The sequence below is a fragment of the Pelophylax lessonae genome (genome assembly GCF_965119305.1).
Source record: "Pelophylax lessonae genome assembly, chromosome: 1".
Lineage (NCBI taxonomy): Eukaryota > Metazoa > Chordata > Amphibia > Anura > Ranidae > Pelophylax > Pelophylax lessonae.
In genome coordinates this window covers 595,126,752-595,145,658 of record NC_138768.1, presented here as the reverse complement: position 1 = coordinate 595,145,658, position 18,907 = coordinate 595,126,752, and the positions used below count along the sequence as shown (strand labels likewise).

The 18,907-nt window shown below is 41.0% G+C and overlaps 1 protein-coding gene across 1 annotated transcript in view; it reads left to right on the top strand.

The window, feature by feature from the left end:
• Positions 1-16,006, top strand: part of LOC309548663 (uncharacterized protein) — a 138,974-nt gene extending 122,968 nt beyond the window's left edge. Inside the window, exons 18-19 of the mRNA XM_082248627.1 lie at positions 11,808-11,946; positions 15,795-16,006. Of these exons, the coding sequence (XP_082104753.1) occupies positions 11,808-11,946; positions 15,795-15,819 (164 nt within the window). The 3' untranslated portion in view covers positions 15,820-16,006. The remainder of the gene's footprint in view (positions 1-11,807; positions 11,947-15,794) is intronic.
• Positions 16,007-18,907: the final 2,901 nt, after the last annotated feature.

Here is an 18,907-nt window from a genome sequence, read left to right as displayed (position 1 = left end):
TGGGAGGAAATGCCCCAGGACACCATCCATCGTATCATTTAGGAGCATGCCCTGATCTTGTTAGGCATCCTTTCATTCCTAACACATTACCCAGACCATATCAGTATCGATATCCAGCAAGATATTTTTACCCAATGAGAGCTGGTGTGTTTTCTAAGAGTTCCTTTAATTTTTGTAAGCAGTGTAGATTTTTAGTAAACCTGTGACTTAAAGCAGACCTTGATTTAAAAAATGAAAGTATCAAACTCCTTCTCCTTTTAAATGGCAAAGAGAGGCTCTCCCATTTTCGTGAATTTCCTTAACTCCTTCCTTGCACACCCTATGTCAGGCCAACTCCTAACTTCTGCCAAGACTACTGTACTTGTTTAGAACACTCCCTATCTCAATCAAAAATGTCAGATATTAATTTGATTCAGCGTAAGATAATGACATTTATATGGAGACCCAGGGTGCATAAGTGTGTACTCTACATACACCCAAACTGAGAGGTGGTCTAGTAGTGCCGGACTTGGCCAAATACTTCCATGCCACGCAATTAGCACAACTCGCTATTCACTATCATTCACCACCCTTATGGATGAAAATTGAATCTTCTCTCCACACCACTAAAACAATTGGTTACATGATGTGGCTGCGGACCAGAGATAGACCAAATATAATGTGCCCCATACTATTCTTTTCTCTAAGCTTATGGGATAGATTAATGAAACTATATGAATTTAAATACCCTCATGCTCCCTTGACTTGTAATCCCGATTTTTGCCTTGGGTCTCAATCCCCAAGTGTTCGCCTGGTGGACAAACAAGGGCTTGATGTGTATTGCTGATGTGTGATCTTAATGGTATCTTATCGAAAATCCTACTAGAAAAATACCAACTCCCTAACTCTGAAATTTACTCTCCGATCATACATTTTGTGACGAGACTACAGCGTACAAATGTTCTAAACACTTCCACCTCGATGGAATATTTATGTAGGTCCTTCGATAAGCATACCGGCCATATCTAAAAAATGTACAGTATTTTGACCTCTCGGAAAAATTGTTTTATATGAATAAATGGGAACAAGATTTAGGGGAAATGTTTGAAGTTGATTGGTTTAAATGGCACAATATGCTTCAAAATCATACATTAATACTTCATTGATTGAAGCAAACTACAAAGTTTTGCTGCGCTGGTACCTGGTTCCGGTGAGGGTGGCAGCGTGTGTCCTGGGGACTTCCCCCATTTTCGGGGATGTGGTATGGAAGGCACAGTGTTCTACACTTGGTGGACATGACCAAAAGTCAGGTGATTTTGGATTTGCATCTCTAATCTTATTTATTCACTAACCCAGGTGAATTTGGTTACATCACCACAGCAAGGGCTACTGGGACATCCAGTTGAGGGAGCATCGGGGGACACAAGGAAACTTTTAGCATTGATTTTTTTACAGCATCCAGGATTGCAGTAGCTATGTCTTAGAAGGCGCCCATGATCCCCTTCGACTTGGTGAAAAAGAAGCTGTTGTTGATCATGATTATATGAACGCCTTTTGGCAATATTACTTGCTAAGCAGGCCATCTTCGACAAAGTCTGGGAACCTTCCTTGTAGGGCTGCAACTAATGATTATTTTCATAATCGATTAGTTGTCCGATTTTATTGTTTCGATTAATCTGCTAAAATAAAGTGTGGCGTTTTAATTTATTCTTTGATATCTCTATGCAGTTGTAAATGCAAATAATCAGTTATATGATAAGAAAATATATATCCTTGGTCAAAGCCCAATAGTATTTAAACTATCAGGTGCTAAAAGGGGTGTGGCCACATAATAAAACTACAAATTCTGGATGGACTATATGTGAACTAAATATTCCTCTTTTTCTCCTTTCATCCTTCCAGGACGACCTAATTTGGGAGATTGTGGCTCCGCCTCACAGGAAACACAACTAATTTGCAGCTGTTTAAAAGGGTCCCACCCATCCTTAGCTCCAGTTCAGTTGTGTTTCCAACCTCACATCGGAACGTTTTTTTTTTTTTACTAACCTGAGGCAAATAGCTGGCCAAGACGGTACCCCTGGAAGGCAGCTTCGGTCGGCCTAATAGCAGGTTCCTCCCTAGCTGTGTCCTTGGAAAAAGGAGCTTTCAGGTCGCCAAACATACCAGGTAGTGCTGTTTGCCATGTAGTGAAGGTCCCTCATACCTGAAGTCCTGTTAGTCTCTGCAGGAAGTCTCCTCCATTCACTTCGCTGGCGGTAAGGATTTCGAATTTCCCGCCGAGCGGTGAGCCCCAAGCCTTGCTATGGAGACAGGAAGTTCCGGCGGAAGGGGCGGAGCGGCTGACTCCCGGAAGAAACCCAGCGTGGAGGAGACGCCGGATCGGAGCGAACTCGGTACTACCATGGCTGACTCTCCGACTCCGAGAGGGCGGAAGCCCCAAAAAGAGACACAAGCAGCCGCAGTCCTCACAGGGGAGAAAGCGGCAACGCAGGAGGCGACAGGATCGGGTAAGTGATACCGATGGCGGCCCACTGCTGTCTGTTAGTGACAGGTATGCCATGCCATGCTTTTCCTGTATATTGCCGTACTGATAGGCAAGAAGATTATGCGCTTCATGGTGTCCTCTCCTTGTTTTTCATGTGTTGTCACAGGTACACCACCGGCACAGGAAGCCCCTGCCAGACCCCTGTCCTCAACTAAAAAATGTGGGGAATGCGGGGCTAGGTTATCTAAGTCTTACACAAAGCCCTTATGCCAGACTTGCATTAATAAATTGGCAGGGCAGGACCTTATGAAAGATTTGCTTAAATCTATGAAGGAGGAAATGGCAGCTGCTGTTCAGTCCTTTAAGGCTTCAGCAGCTATCCCTCTAGTCCCAGCATTGGAAGGAGCAGACAATGCGTCCTCCCAAGATGCTGGGGGGTCAATGGGACCCTCATCCCTCTGGGAAGATAATCTATCCATTCCCTCAACTCAGATTAGGGAACAGGAGGATCCAGAAGAGGGTTCTAGTTATTTAAGAGACTCTTCAAGTTCAGATGAGGACTCAGAAAATAACAGTGAGGGGGAAAAAGTTAAAAATCTTTTTTCCTTGGAATATATGCAGGGTCTTCTCAAAGTAGTATATGACACTGAAGAGATTCCTATTCCAGCAAAAAAGTCTTCTTGCAAAGACAAAGTTTACAAAGGCTTGGGGAAAGCCCAGTACAGAACCATTCCAATTCACCAGTCATTAAAAGACATAATACACCAGGAATGGAAGGTACCTACACATGCCTTTTCCAGACCAAAAAACTGGAAAAGAAGGTTTCCCTTTTCAGCCTCAAGAATTGGAGGTATTTACAAAAAACCCTAAACTTGATGCTCCCCTGGCACAGTTATCAAAAGGAACAGATTTATCCTTTGAAAATGCCGGGCATATTACAGATCCCATGGATCGCAGGATTGAATCCGCTTTAAGTAAAGCCTGGGATTCAAATGCATACAATACAACTATAGCCTTAGCTGATACCTGTATGGCCAGGAATACAGACTTTTGGCTTAAGGAACTGTTAAAACGTGTCCGCAGTATGGCAGGATCACAAGATCTGATAGATTCCTTGAACATGATTAGTAAAGCTGCGTCCTATCTAGCAGACGCAGCTGTGGAGTCATTAGCAGCATCTGCTAAAACAGCAGCGTTAGTAAATTCTGCTAGACGGGCGCTTTGGGTCAAAGCTTGGGAAGGTGATACAAACTCTAAAGTAAGACTTTGTGCCCTGCCTTTTGAAGGTTCATTACTGTTCGGTTCAGGACTTGATGATACCTTGTCCAGATCCGCAGAAAAGGGGAAAAAGTTCCCCACCAAGAGAAAGGAGAAATCAGGAAGATATTCCTTTCAAAACTTCCAAGGCAAGAATCAAAAAAGACCATTCAAGGCCAGGAAGAAGGGTTCTGGGAAAGGAAAACAAGGGGACAATTTGTTGTTCCTCAAACCTGGGCCAAAACCCAAAGAATCTAACTGACGTCAGCGTCAGTGTAGGGGGCAGACTGACCCATTTTGCTTCCCAATGGGAAAACATCTCTGCCAGTCCCTACTTTCTGCATCGGGAAGGGTACCAATTGGAGTTGGTCTCACAACTGGTACCAAAGTTAACTATGACCTGTCCCTTTAAAAATAGAACAAAAGTTCTCCAGGGTGAACATGTTCATGGTCAGAAAAAATCTGTACCAAAATGTCTGTATGACAATGCTGGATGTAAGAAATGCTTACCTACACATTACAATCAAGCATTTCTCAGGCAGCCCAGAGTTTCTCCTCTTTGCTTGGCAGCAAATCCAAGGATCTTTATAAAAATTTGGGTCAAGGTAGTAGGTCTTCTGTACATACTAGGCCAAAGGTGGGTCCCATGTCTGGTCGATATGGGAATCTGGCAAAAATCAGCAGATCTGTTGGGAATCAGTTACCGTCTCACCCAACAGGTAGAATGGGAACTGAACTCCACAATTCTCTAACACCTGGTCCAATAAAATTGTCAATCAGGAGTGGACATGTTTGTCACGCAGAAGAGCCAAAAAGTAGAGCAGTTCTCCCTTCTGTTAGAACAGAAGGATATGCTGGACTTGGAGACCCCAGTATTACCTGGGCCGTTCAAGCAAACCTATGCCTTTCCACTACAAAATTTAATATCAAGAGTTCTGCAGAGCCACAGAACATGGTCGCAAAAAACGATGTGATTTGCAACCCTGGTGTCTTTTGGTGACAGTTCTTTGGGAAATACTAGAGCGGTCACTACAGGGAACTCTGATTCCCCCCAGATCAATTATCTAGATAGGGAACGCCAAATATTAAAAGAAAAAGGATGCTCAGACAGTCATTGAGACCCTCCTTTCTAGTAGAAAGCCAGTAACTAGAAAAATTTATTCCAAAATCTGGAAAACTTTTTGTACTTGGCAGAGTCAGAAGAAGGATTCCTCTGCCTCAACCCCAAGGATCCTGGATTTTTTACAGGATGGGGTAGATAAGGGGGTGGCAGTGAACACCCTTAAAGTACAGATAGCAGCACTTTCTGTTTTTTTTAGACAAAAGGTTAGCCCAAGAACCTTTAATTAAAAGATTTCTGTTGGCTCGGAGAAGGGTGTCTCCAATGAACAGAACTATTGTTCCAGCCTGGAACTTAACGCTAGTACTAGAGGCATTATCTAGTGAAGCGTTTGAACCCTTAAACAAAATTAGTTTAAACATTTTGACTATTAAGTTAACTTTTTTGTTAGCAATCACCACAGCCAGGAGAGTAGGAGATTTGCAAAGTTTATCCATGAAAGAACCCTTTATGAGAATTCTCCAAGACAGGGTGATTCTTAAACCAGATCCACTGTACCTGCCCAAGGTAGTGTCATCTTTTCATAAGAATCAAGAGATGATTCTCCCATCATTTTGTGAGAAACCTAAGTGTGCAAAAGAAGTAAAATTCCATTGCTTAGATGTTAGAAGATGCCTTCTAGCATATCTAGAAAGAACCAAGAGTTTTAGAAGATCCAGTCACTTATTGGTTCTGTATTCTGGACCAAAGAAGGGTTTACAAGCATCAAAACCCTCAATCTCTAGGTGGATTAAACAAGCCATTAGTATGTCTTATAAGGTGTCAGGTACCCCCACACCAACAACTCTAAAGGCACCTTCTACAAGGGGCATGGCAACTTCCTGGGCCGAAAAAGCCAGAGCATCCTGGGAACAGATCCGCCATGCTGCCACTTGGTCCAGTCAAGATACCTTCCTAAAGCACTATCGTGTGGAAGTACTGTCGCAACAAGACTTTGCCTTTGGCAGAAAGGTTTTACAGGCAGTGGTCCCGCCCTAAGGTAGGCCAGTATGGATTCCTTTATTATCCTCCCAAATTAGGCCGTCCTGGAAGGATGAAAGGAGAAAACTTACCGTTAGTTCACTGGTAACGGCTTTTCTCTTAAATCCTTCCAGGACGGCCGGCCTACTTCCCGCCCTATGTGGTGGTGAGTTCTAAAAGAATATGTATATGTATTTATAAGTAGCTGTTTGACTATATTCCTTAAGGTTTGGTTGGAAACTACTTTCCTATTAACTGGAGCTAAGGATGGGTGGGACCCTTTTAAACAGCTGCAAATTAGTTGTGTTTCCTGTGAGGCGGAGCCACAATCTCCCAAATTAGGCCGTCCTGGAAGGATTTAAGAGAAAAGCCGTTACCAGTGAACTAACGGTAAGTTTTTTTATTGCATAATTTGCTGGAAAGGGTGTAGTAGTGTGCAGAGGAATTCTTTCAGAATTTGTAGCTATGTGGTGAGAGAACAAATATCTAATCTACTCTAATAACAGAAGAGATACAGCTGTAAGAAAAAGTATGTGAACCATTTGGAATGACATGGATTTCTACACAAATTGGTCATAAAATGTGATCTGATCATCATCATCATCGAAGTCACAACAATAGACAATCACTGTCTGCTTCAACTAATAACACATAAAGCAGGGGTGGGGAACCTTTTTTCTGCCAAGGGCCATTTGGGTATTTATAAAATCATTCGGGGGCCGTACAAAATTATCAACTTAAAAATGTGCCTGTTATATTTGGTCAAACAATTAACTCACCCCTAATGTGATAACTGCAACTGCTTCTCTTTGGTGAGGTGTGTGATGTTAGCTGGTATTGATGATGTTGCTACTCGCAACTGGTTTTCCAGGTTTGCGTCAGTCAGTCTGGAGCGCAGTCGACCTTATGGTGGCAAGTTTTGAAAAGAACTGCTGGCTGGTACTGCTGGCTGGTACAGCTGGCTGGTACAGCTGGCTCAGGCTGGTACTGCTGGCTTGTACTGTGCTGTGGGTACTGCTGTGGTTATTGCTGATTCAGGCTGGTACTGCTGTGGGTATTGCTAATTCAGGCTGGTACTGCTGTGGGTATTGCTAATTCAGGCTGGTACTGCTGTGGGTATTGCTAATTCAGGCTGGTACTGCGGTGGGTATTGCTAATTCAGGCTGGTACTGCGGTGGGTACTGCCGACTCTGGCTGGTACTGCCGACTCTGGCTGGTACTGCTGTGTGTGCTGCTGGCGGGAAATGCTGGCTAGCAGCGGTGCCACGCTGGAGGAAGAGGCGATGTTTCCTGTATTGGTCACAGGCGGAACGCATTTGATATCACTCCGCCTGTGACTCACTCAGACTGTCACAATGGAGCCGGAACTATACAGGAAGCATTGGCTCCATTCTGACAGATCAGCTGAGAGACACAGACTCAGCTGCACGGGGGGGGGGGGGACCAAATGACTTTGAGGGCCGCATACGGCCCCTGAGACATAGGTTCCCCACCCCTGACATAAAGAATGAAATGTTGCCATGTTTTTATTGAACACACCATGTAAACATTCACAGTGCAGGTGGAAAAAGTATGTGAACCCTTGAATTTAATAACTGGTTGAACCTCCTTTTGGCAGCAATAACTTCAACCAAACGTTTCCTGTAGTTGCAGATCAGACGTGCACAACGGTCAGGAGTAATTCTTGATCATTCCTCTTTACAGAACTGTTTCAGTTCAGCAATATTCTTGGGATGTCTGGGGTGAATCGCTTTCTTGAGGTCATGCCACAGCATCTCAATCAGAAGGCGTATTTTCTTCTGTTTAAGCCATTCTGTTGTTGGATTTACTTCTATGCTTTGGGTTATTGTCCTGTTGCAACACCCATCTTCTGTTGAGCTTCAGCTGGTAGACAGATGGCCTTAAGTTCTCCTGCAAAATGTCTTGATAAACTTGGGAATTAATTTTTCCTTCGATGATAGCAATCCGTCCAGGCCCCAAACCATGATGCCCCCACCACCATACTTCACAATTGGGATGAGGTTTTGATGTTGGTGTGCTGTGCCACACGTGGTGTGTGTTTCTTCCAAACAACTCAACTTTGGTTTCATCTGTCCACAGAATATTTTGCCAGTACTGCTGTGGAAAATCCAGGTGCTCTTGTGCAAACTATAAACGTGCAACAATGTTTTGTTTGGATAGCAGTGGCTTCCTCTGTGGTATCCTCCCATGAAATCCATTCTTGTTTAGTGTTTTACATATTGCAGATTCGCTAACAGGGATGTTAGCATTTGCCAGTGACTTTTGTAAGTCTTTAGCTGACACTCTAGGATTCTTCTTCCCCTCATTGAGCAGTCTGCGCTGTGCTTTTGCAGTCATCTTTACAGGACGGCCACTCCTAGGGAGAGTAGCAGCAGTGCTGAACTTTCTCCATTTATAGACAATTTGTCTTACCGTGGACTGATGAACGGCAAGGCTTTTGGAGATACTTTTTATAACACTTTCCAGCTTTATGCAAGTCAACAATTCTTAAACTTAGGTCTTCTGAGAGCTCTTTTGTGCGAGGCATCATTCACATCAGGCAATGCTTCTTGTGAAAAGCAAACCCAGAATTGGTGTGTTTTTTTTATAGGGCAGCTGTAACCAACACATCTCATCTCATTGATTGGGCTCCAGTTGGCTGACATCTCACTCCAATTAGCTCTTGGAGATGTCATTAGTCTAGGGGTTCACATACTTTTTCCACCTGCACTGTGAATGTTTACATGGTGTGTTCAATAAAAACATGGCAACATTTCATTCTTGTGTGTTATTAGTTTTAAGCAGACTGTGATTGTCTATTGTTGTGACTTAGATGATGATCAGATCACATTTTATGACCAAATAGTGCAGAAATCCATATCATTCCAAAGGGTTCGCATACTTTTTCTTGCAGCTGTGTGTGTGTATACACACACGCACACACACATAGTGTTGCACCGATACCAATATTGGTGTGGATACTAAGCATTAGCACTCATGCAAATGTTCTGATACTAAAAACGAAAACCTTTTTGGGATTTCATTGACTTGCATGGAGTTCGACGCAAAGAATTTAGAGGTCCAAATTGTACTGATCTGCGGCTTTAAAATCCCGTTGAAGTAGCACAATTTCAAAGCCACGAAAGAAATGTTCTTCATAATTGTAAAGAAACGGTAATAATTTTTCATTAGTCAAAATAAAAACTGTCTCAACAATAAAATTAGGTATCGGTAATTTGATATCGGGGAGTACTTGAGAAAAAGTATCTGTATTCGTACTTCCTCTTCTGGGGTCCCCTATTGCCAATTCTTGCTCCTCCTATCTTAAGAGTGCCCCTATAGCAAGCTGCAAAGTATAATTGAGTTCCCCTATAGCAAGGTATGGGACTACATGTCTCATGAGGCATTGCTCCTCACACATTCACAAGCTCAGTGACATGTATGGAGGGTGTACTGAGCTGTATGTGTGCTACACTGTGTATGGGGATGTACTGGGCTGTATGTGTATTCCACTGTGTATACTGACATGTATGGAGGGTGTGCTGCACTGTATTTCCTGATATGTAAACAAATAATGCATTCTGTATGCAGGCCAACTAATCGGCTAACCAACTAGTCGATTATGAAAATTGTTGACAACTATTTTCATAATCACTAAGTAGTCGATTAATCGATTAGTTGTTTCAGCCCTACTTCTTGGATTAAATATTTTTCCAAAGCCTCATGAAGTATCCGTACCTAGCTAAGCTTAGATGTCAGTAGTGCACATCTCCCTTTTATCTTCTCCTTCCTTCTCTTTTTTTCCTTTCTCCTTTCTCCGCTTTTTATTGGCTTCTCTCTTTTTTATTTGAATGACCAGTGAGCTATACATTATAAGATATTTCATTGTATGTGAAGAACTGTGGGGACTCGGACAGATCCTAATTACTACTTGGATCCCTTGCTTAGTCCCTTCGCCCCCACTTATCTCAGATCGCATAGATATATTGATATCGGCCACATGATCATGCGGTTGTGGTCCCCCTCTCTCCTCTCAAGGATAGACAGGGAACCTAGACTATGCCGATTCTCTCGTTACTTGTTTGTTATGATACAGCTCCTACAGTGACGCAATATAACAGGTACATTTGTTGGAATATATCATTATGTTCATATTTCTTGTACCTTGCTGTATCTTTTTTGGTATACTAATATACCTGTTCTATGTGAAAAATCTTTTTTTGTTTTATGATTTATGTAAACTCTCAATAAAAATTATTGGAAAAGAAAAATGTAAAGTACCACTCATCCTATTCCTCCCCTTGCCTCCCTATAAGATTGCAGAGTATTTGTATCTTTCTGTGAGAGGTTCCCACTTAATCCTCACCTAGGCAAGGATGACATTACCTTAGGCTGCAGCCTTCTCAAATAGCCTCACACATTTTAGGAGGCTGCAGGACCAGTCTTGCTGGGGAGCCAGCCATGGATCACGAGGTAGTCGTAGCTGGCTCCCAAATTGAAGATGGTGTTGCATGGGATCCACAGGCCTAAGAGGAATTGTTAGTGGGGAATGCATCCCTGGACTCCATGGGCCAGTAGGTTTTTTTTTTTTCCTTGTCTGAAATTTTCTCTGAAAAATAGCAGTGTATTTCCTGGTATGTGACAGCCTCATAGATTTATATCTGCAGTGTGATATTAGGGTACTTTGCCTGCTAGTCTTGGGCAACTTGACGATGATACTTTCTTAAACGTACATCACAGGACACGATAGTCAATTCTTAGACTATTGTGTTATGATCCACCTACAGGTGATTGGACACTGGCAAATAGCAAAGCTTGACGCTGCTCAGCATAACTTCTTCTAATTCAAACATTGCCTCAGTTTTGTCAGGAAGCAATATCGTAGACAAATTAGTCATGAGGTCTTGGTTTTCAAGGTCTGTGAGGAGATCCATTATTCTGTTCATACACGTTTACCAGGAGGATGTTTAGGCCCCGGCTTCAGTCAGAAAGTTCTACTGGCGGCTCTGTAAGGGCCGCCTTAGTTATGCCTTAGTTATGATTATAAAAAGTTTAGTCCATCTAAAAAAAGACACATAAAGTAGAAAGCGACATCCGTAGTCAACATTGTCTTTTAAAGGTAGTGATAGATGTACTGTGGATAGTAACCAATCAGCTTCCAGGTTTTTTTGTCACAACTTAATTGAAAAAGTCTAAGTTAGAAGCTGATGCACCACTGCACCAGATTGAGTGCTCCAGTTTTAATCAACCCCATAATGTGAGCAGACACCAGTTATTTGATGGCTCCTATGCATTTACATAAATTGCCTTCTGTTATCCCTTGTCTTGTTCGGATAAAAGAACTGTTTCTGTTGAGCCTGTTAGCCATTGCTAACAGGTCCTTCCCTACTGTTTTTTTTTTTTCTGTTGTTGCTTGCTGACCAAAATCGAGGCAATGCTGGGATTGGGAAAGGTTATGCTGAGCGGCTTCAAGTTTTCCTATTTGCCAGTGTCCAATCACTTGTAGGTTGAGCATAGCCCAGTGGTCTAAGAATGAACTTACCTGTATCCTGCGATGTACTCAAGGAAAGGTATTTTACAGGTAAGTCAAAAATCTTGTTTTGCTTCTCACTGTACTCCGTGCTAAGCTCTGACATGAGAAAGCAAAACCTTGCCTCTACCATGATGCTGACACCACACAGATGCAGTGCAGAAAAAAGATGGTAAATAAGTAATGGAACAAGATCAACTGCAATGAGACCACAAGCAATGTTGGTGATTAGTCCTTTGCAATCTGTCTGCCTTTTTGGGCCTCCCAGATTTCAGTTGCTTCTTACTTTATTTTTTTACTGCACAAGGCCATAATGGCAACATCAACCATGAACCTAAACAAAAAAAAATGGTCTTTGCAGTAACTGCTAATATGTGAATTATTCCAACTTTTTGGCTTGGGGGGGGAAAAAATTGACGTGCTTGCATAATAGCCGTTTCTCCTGTCGAATTAAAACTTGTTTTTTTTTTTACCAGGTTGGAAGAGTGTAGACAGTGTTCCTAAGCTGGTCTCGGAATACATGGCAAAAAAAATGAAAGTTGATGAATTTGTAACGCACACTTTGCCTTTCACTGCTATTAATGAAGCCTTCGAGCTGATGCACACTGGAAAGAGGTTGGTTTATTTCAGTCATGTCAAATTCTGACATGCATTTATGCTCCTTTAGAAATTAGATCTGTTGGCCAGTCTGGAGAGTAATATTATGTCTTGGGGCATGTTTGACAGCTACTGTACATACAAGCCCAGCCATCTAATCTGGAAACTATTATCTTGATGGATTTACCTAAACTGATTGATGATTGTTTCCCCCAAGATAGTGATAGTGCCAGGGATGTTTTTAGATATCTTTAGGCCGGTCATGTGACGTGTCCTAGGTGGTTTGCCGATGATGCAGAGAGTGGCACTAACCTAATTTTTAGCAGCACTCAGCACATTGTGAATGAAGGGAGCCAAGGTGACACCTGCAAAAATGCCCATGGCACTCATTTTGTCACCTCATTCTTCCAGGTAAATGACGCTGGGTGCCAAGCTGGAAGATTGAGGATATCTTGTGGCACATAGGTTCCGCAGACGACATTCCTAATGAAAGATGACTATTGCTGATTAGACTGTAGCTTTTTCTTTTAATCTAGACTGCCTTTAATATTACAAGCCTGTTGATATCACAGGTAGTAATGAAGTAGCTGTCTCTCACTACAGTAACAAAGTAAAAGGAAAACCTGCTCTAGAGGTGGGGAACGAGGTTTGGGGGTAAAATTGGATAAGGTCAGGACATACACTTTTAGGTGCATGTTGATTAGCAGTTAAAGGAAAACGTGCATGTCACAGGACACATTTTACACTCTCAAATCTTTTGAGTGCTATAGAGGTTTTAGTGCTGGAATACAGATGAAGTATGAGAGAGAGGCTGCCAGAGTGGTAAGTATACAGTCCTCTCTTGCAGGGACCTTGTAGATTAACCTTTTTGCTGCCAGGGCTGTTTGTGCATTTATTTTTTTTGTTAAATTGCACATTTTACGCCTGACAATTACTTCAAACCTCCAAACATATGTTTTCCAAGAGTAAAGACCCTGTAGAATAAAATGGCGGTAGTTCAAATTGTTTGTCTGTAAAAAAAAAAAAAAAAAAAAATACACTTAGACCGGCCATACACAGGTTGCAGGAAAGAAATTTGCTTGATTTCCCCCATCAACACACAGTGTTGATGCAGGAATCCTTCCTACTGGGCCATTGTCTTCTCCCGATGGGGGAGGGTTGGGAAAGCTGCCCTCGCCGAGAGAAGACTGATTATAATTGCAGGAGAATCTGGCAGGCTGGTTGTACCCAAGTTGATCTATCAATCAACTTCGGTATATTCAGCCTGCCGTTAACGGTTCGAATCTCGGCCGGTTCCTGCTGAATTGAGATTTAAACCATGTATGGGCGGCCTTAAAGTGGTTGTAAACCGCAGTCACGAAATGTGAACAAATCAAATGTATCTCTAGTGTTTACTTGTCTATCTCCAAAGCTCTGAGTGTCTTTTCTCTCTGGTGCTTAATTTCTCTGTTATAAGCATGAGTCACTTCTGAGAAGTTTTCCCGATACTTGAGATAAAATTTATGAGTGGAAGGCAGATCAGCACACAGCTTGTCTATTCGGAATACAGCTCTGCATGTTGCATTGTTCCTCTGCCTATGTGGAGGGGGGCATGTGTTCCTTTTCTCCAATCAACTCTCACACAGTGTAACTGCAGCTCTCCACCCCCTCCTTTCCACTCCCATTTGAAGGGTTTTATCACAATTGTGCTCTTTTGAAGTGTTGTACAGTAAACCCCCGCTCCATAGCGGTTCAGTTTTTGCGGTCCCGGTATATTGCGTTTTTTTTTTTTTTTTTGTGTAATGTTATTTTACTATATAAATCATTAAAAATGAAATATTTTTGTTTTCCATAGCTCTTGCTATGTCTCTCAGTATCTTTTATGTGTTTAAATGAGTTTCTATTGTTTTAAAAGTGTGTTTAAAGACCTTTTAAAATGCTTTTACACATACAGTGACCGTAAAAAAAAAAACATGCCTACAATGCATTTTAACCACTTTACCACTAGAGCATTTTGCTGTCTTACGTCTGGGCCACTTTTTGCGATTCGGCGCTGTGCGACTTAAACTGACAATTGCGCGGTCGTGTGACGCCGTACCCAAACGAAATATACGTCCTTTTTTTCCCCACAAACAGAGCTTTCTTTTGGTGGTGTTTGATCACCTGTGCGATTTTTACTTTTTGCGCTATAAACAAAAAAAGAGCGTTTATTTTGAAAAAATAACAATATTTTTAACATTTTTTTTATATGAAATTCCCCCCAAAAAAGATGTAAAAACCAATTTTTTTTAAATTTTTGGCCAATTTGTTTTCTGCTACCTATGTTTGGTAAAAAAAAAAATCACAATAAGCGTATTTTGATTGGTTTGCGCAAAAGTTATTGCGTTTACTAACTAAGGGAAAGATTTCTGTCATTTTTGGTGTGTGTTTTTTTTTTTTTTTTTTTTTTTTGCGGGACTGCGACATTGCGGCGGACAGATCGGACCCTTGACTGACACTTTTGGGGGTACCAGTGACATTACTGCAGTAATCAGTGCTATATATATGCACTGTTACTGTAAAAATGACACTGGCAGGGAAGGGGTTAATTTTATTGGAGAGGGAGGGGTTAATGTATGCCTGGTGCTTACTAACGTGGGGGGGGGGAGGTGACTGAGTGAGCCAGGGACAGATCGGATGTTCAGCTATGCTGAACACTCCGATCTGTCACTCCTTGTCACTGAGGAGATCCGCCCGCTCTGTTTACTGTTTTTACTGTTTACTGTTTACTGGGTCCGGAACGTAACCCCCGCAATGGAGGGGGGTTTACAGTAGACAAGAGAAAACTGCAGATAAAGAAGTAAAACCTATATAAGGATTTGTTTCATCTGCGTATCACCCAAGGCCAGTCACATCACTGGGTTTTTGAGAGGGTTAACAACCACTTGAAAGTTTTAATTTTAGTATGCACAAAAAGTTTATAACCTTTTTTGGTAATTCATAAAATATGAGATAGTGCTGAGTAAATGGATGCCAAACATGTGAATCCTTAAAATTGCATGTGTACATGAAACCATGACAATCTTTGGTACTTTGGCAAAGTTGTAAAGGCTATAGAATGAACATCGCACAAGCATTGTTTGACACATTCATATAACCTTTATTAAAAATAGTTTAATGTGGTACTCGCAAATGTTCTTTTTAGAATTTGCTATATCACATAAAATGACACCAACTCATCCTTTATTGCGCAGAAGAAATTCCTGTAGTCGATCCTTTTAGAGAGCATGCAGCCATTGTCTCTTGCTTGCATTACCATTGACCAGTTTCAAGGACGAACCTTCACTCTCAGCTCAACAGTTTAGCATTCAAAGCGAATAATGGCTCTAAAATGATCACTCTGATCAGCATGCACACCTATATATGCCATGTGTAGTGCAATGGTAGCCCCCCCCCCCTCCATAACTTAAATGCCATCACATAGTGGATAAGCTCCACTGTAGCTTATGGAGCACAGGGAAGTGATTCACCAGAGGGAGGATCAGCAAATGGAGTGTGTGTAAAAAGCTGCCTTATGTCGGTGAAAAAGTTAAAATAAGTTAACATTTAGAGATCTGGGTTGCTGGAAAGACAATAATTGGGAGATTTCTCGCAAATAATTTTTATTCATAAATAGTAGGAAGGGGGAGGGAAAATCAAATGCTTGTTTGAATCTTTCCTTTCCCGTGGCATTAATTTTAGAAACATTATGTGGTCATATCTACTTGCTGTGATCCAAATAAAACAATTAGCACCACTGTTTAGCTTATGACTCTTTGCATCCTTCATTTACACAATGTGGATAAAAGCTAAAATATTAATGAATATTTCTTTTTTTTTTCTTTCTTTCTTTTTTGTCTCCTTTTCAGCATTCGTAGTGTTTTGAACTATTAGTGAATGCTCTGGAAGAAATTTATTCTAAACCAGTGTTGCTTAAAGATCGTTTAGAAGACGGCATCTTACGATTCTCAACAAATGTGTTTTATGTCCTTCGTCGCAAATCCATTTTTTTCTTCTGAGAACTAATTTTGTAAGGCGGTTTAGATTTTTAATAAACCTCTTCGTTCTCTGCATTCATTTATATTTGTGTGTGTGTGTATTAGGACATAAATGCTAGAATGCGATAGACTTGCATAACAAGCCATTAACAATCTTACACGAATGTAAATGTCCAAACGTCATAGGGGACAGTGTGTAAATGTAGTCATTTTCTTTCATTGACCCCTTTCTAACATGCAGATAAGGATAGAGTTTTATTAGACTGCTTATATCTCTTTGCATTCTAGACATGAGCAATTGTTAAGGGTCTGTCACAAAGCTCTACCCTCTCTCTGCTAAACTCTACTCCTTCGGGCCAGTTCATTCTTAGCTTCATTGTGGTTTAACATGCATTGCATTAAGGTAGCCAATTTTATTATGAATGGGCTGCCGACACGCCAGAACAAATGGAGAATTGCGCATAAGCCTGCAGAAAAATAAATATCAGGGTAGGGGGGGTTGGCTAACGCAGTTCTGCCCCACCACAACACAGATACTAAGTGGGAATAACTGCCTCCAGTCTATTTTAAATTGAGAAAAGCCTAATGGTTTGGCATCACACGTCACTGTATTTTTTTAAACTTTAACATAAATCTATTCTACAAATACACAGTGAATACAAAATGCACCCATGACACACTGTTTTTTCCAAGCGGTATAGGTTCTTTAAAGAGCATAGTAACTTCTTACTCTGTAACTAAAAGTGCCCTATTTGCACTGGGGAAAAGGGGTGAGTCACTCCTAAATCAGTCACGTTTTGTATAAAATTTGAGATTGTGAGCTCTGTAGAAGTCTTTTGTCAGCAAAACAGTTGTTACAAAAAATAGGGTTTTTTTAAACTAGCTTAATATAGAACAAATTAAATATTCATAAACGTTTCATATTTAGGAGCTTTTGTTTGCTTTTAACAAGTTTTGCATACAAGTTCATGGCAATGCAAACTCCACTTACAGTTACCCGAGAGCAGAAAGAATCAAAGGACTACGAGAGCGCTCACCAGCGCCCTTGCAGCTCATTGAAAACTACAAGCCATCAGCATCAATGGCTGACAGTATTTGTAGGCATTCATTCACAGGAAACTGAATGAATGATGCAGCCATGTGGGTGGAGCTCTGTTTTCAAATAGTGACAGGTGGGTGCAGGGAGAGCTGCAGATGCTGGAACATATAGCACGTTTCCCAAGAGGAACTTATCCTTTAAGAGAGCTGCAGGTCAAAGGCATTGGTCATTATATTGCATCCCCATGCACTTGAAGGGGAGAGAAGCAGTCCTGACAAAACAAAACACAATAAATGCCTTCCAATAATGTAATTTAGTCATGGGGTTTAAATACCTTTTTAATTGAGTCCATCATATACTTTGTTGATCACCTTTTGTGTCATTATTACAGAAGTGAATACTTTTTGGATACCGAATATCCAAAATGCTCAAGCATTAGGAATACACACAAATTACCTAATTTGTTTGGTCATGCCCTCACACTGAAGAAGCTGTAATGTGCGTTGATGGAATAATAATTCAAACCATAACATGCATGTTTATCTTGCCTTTTATTAGGATTCCAAGAGCAAAAATTTGAGCTAACAAAGGTTACATTGTTTGATTAAATGGGTTAATAAAAAACATGGGTAACAATACTCAAACATAAGTAAAAACTATCTCAAAGCTCCAATGCATTTTTTTTTTCTTTTACAAATTCAATGGGTAAAAACCAAAAAATTTCTATGAGAAATCCTAAGATGTATGCCTCATGATGTTGCTAACTGGGGACAACAACCGATTGATTGGGAAGTAAAGATTTGTTCTTCCGCCGACCTCTTAAAGCTCTATTTGCTTTAATGTAGATTATAGGTGGGCTAGGTACACCAAGTCCCTCCCATGAAAATAGTTGACTTTAAAATATTTGAACTGTCAAATATTCTTTATTTAAACATTGCCTACAGATAAAGATGGTATATTTGGAATAAGAATGCGAGAAACCTTTGCCTTTTCAATGAGTTATTTCAACAAAAATATCAGATGTAATAGTGTACTGTGGAAAAACATAAGTACGCCCTTGGCATCAAAAGCTGCCTTCTGTTTTGTATAGCCACCAGTGTCTGGCATTGACTCTGAAATCTTTTACTGGTTCCATGCATAATTTCTTCTATTGCAAGAAGTTTGTGGGATTCCTTGCACGAACTCCCCTTTTTCAAAAATCCCCCTACAAAATTTTTAAATGGGAGTCAATTTAGGGCTTTGCCTAAGGCTGTCCAAAACCCTCTATTCTTTTAAACAAGAATTCCAGGTAATGCTAGGTTTACTCTGAAACTCTGAATATACCATACCTATGGGATCCCTCTAGATGCCGAAAATCCAATAGACCACGCCACTGCAGTGATCTCCACTAGCTTCCATTTCCTGGGCTGAGCAGCTGCCCTGCTGTATTGTGAACATAGGAGGTTACTTGACTGGCATGAGCACCATTCAGAGAATGCTTTGAATTTTGCAAGGAATGCAAAACATTCTCTGATTGGATGTGGTGAAAAAACATGAGATGTGACTGCCTCACCTTTCCACTTCCTCCAATCATTGCATTCGGTGAGAAAATGACGAACACAATCTGGAACAGATTCTAATTTTCTGTATTTAAATGTAGGAGTGTACTAACTTTTTCTCCATATAAATCCACATTTTTGTTAATTTTAGCTCATGAAAGTTATTTGTGTACCACCTTTTATCTGTAGGCACTATTTTTTTTATTGATCTCATGTTTGCCTGTTCAAATACATTAGTCAACTATTTCTACAAATTTCATTTCAGAATAACCTTGCACAACACTGTAGGTGTATCTAAACCAATGAACAAAAATGGAATATTGCAGCTTAGCCACCCTTAAATGTACTGGCTGCATTTTTTTCCCCTCTTTTTTACTTTTAACTTGGTGAACTTGCCCGTAACACAC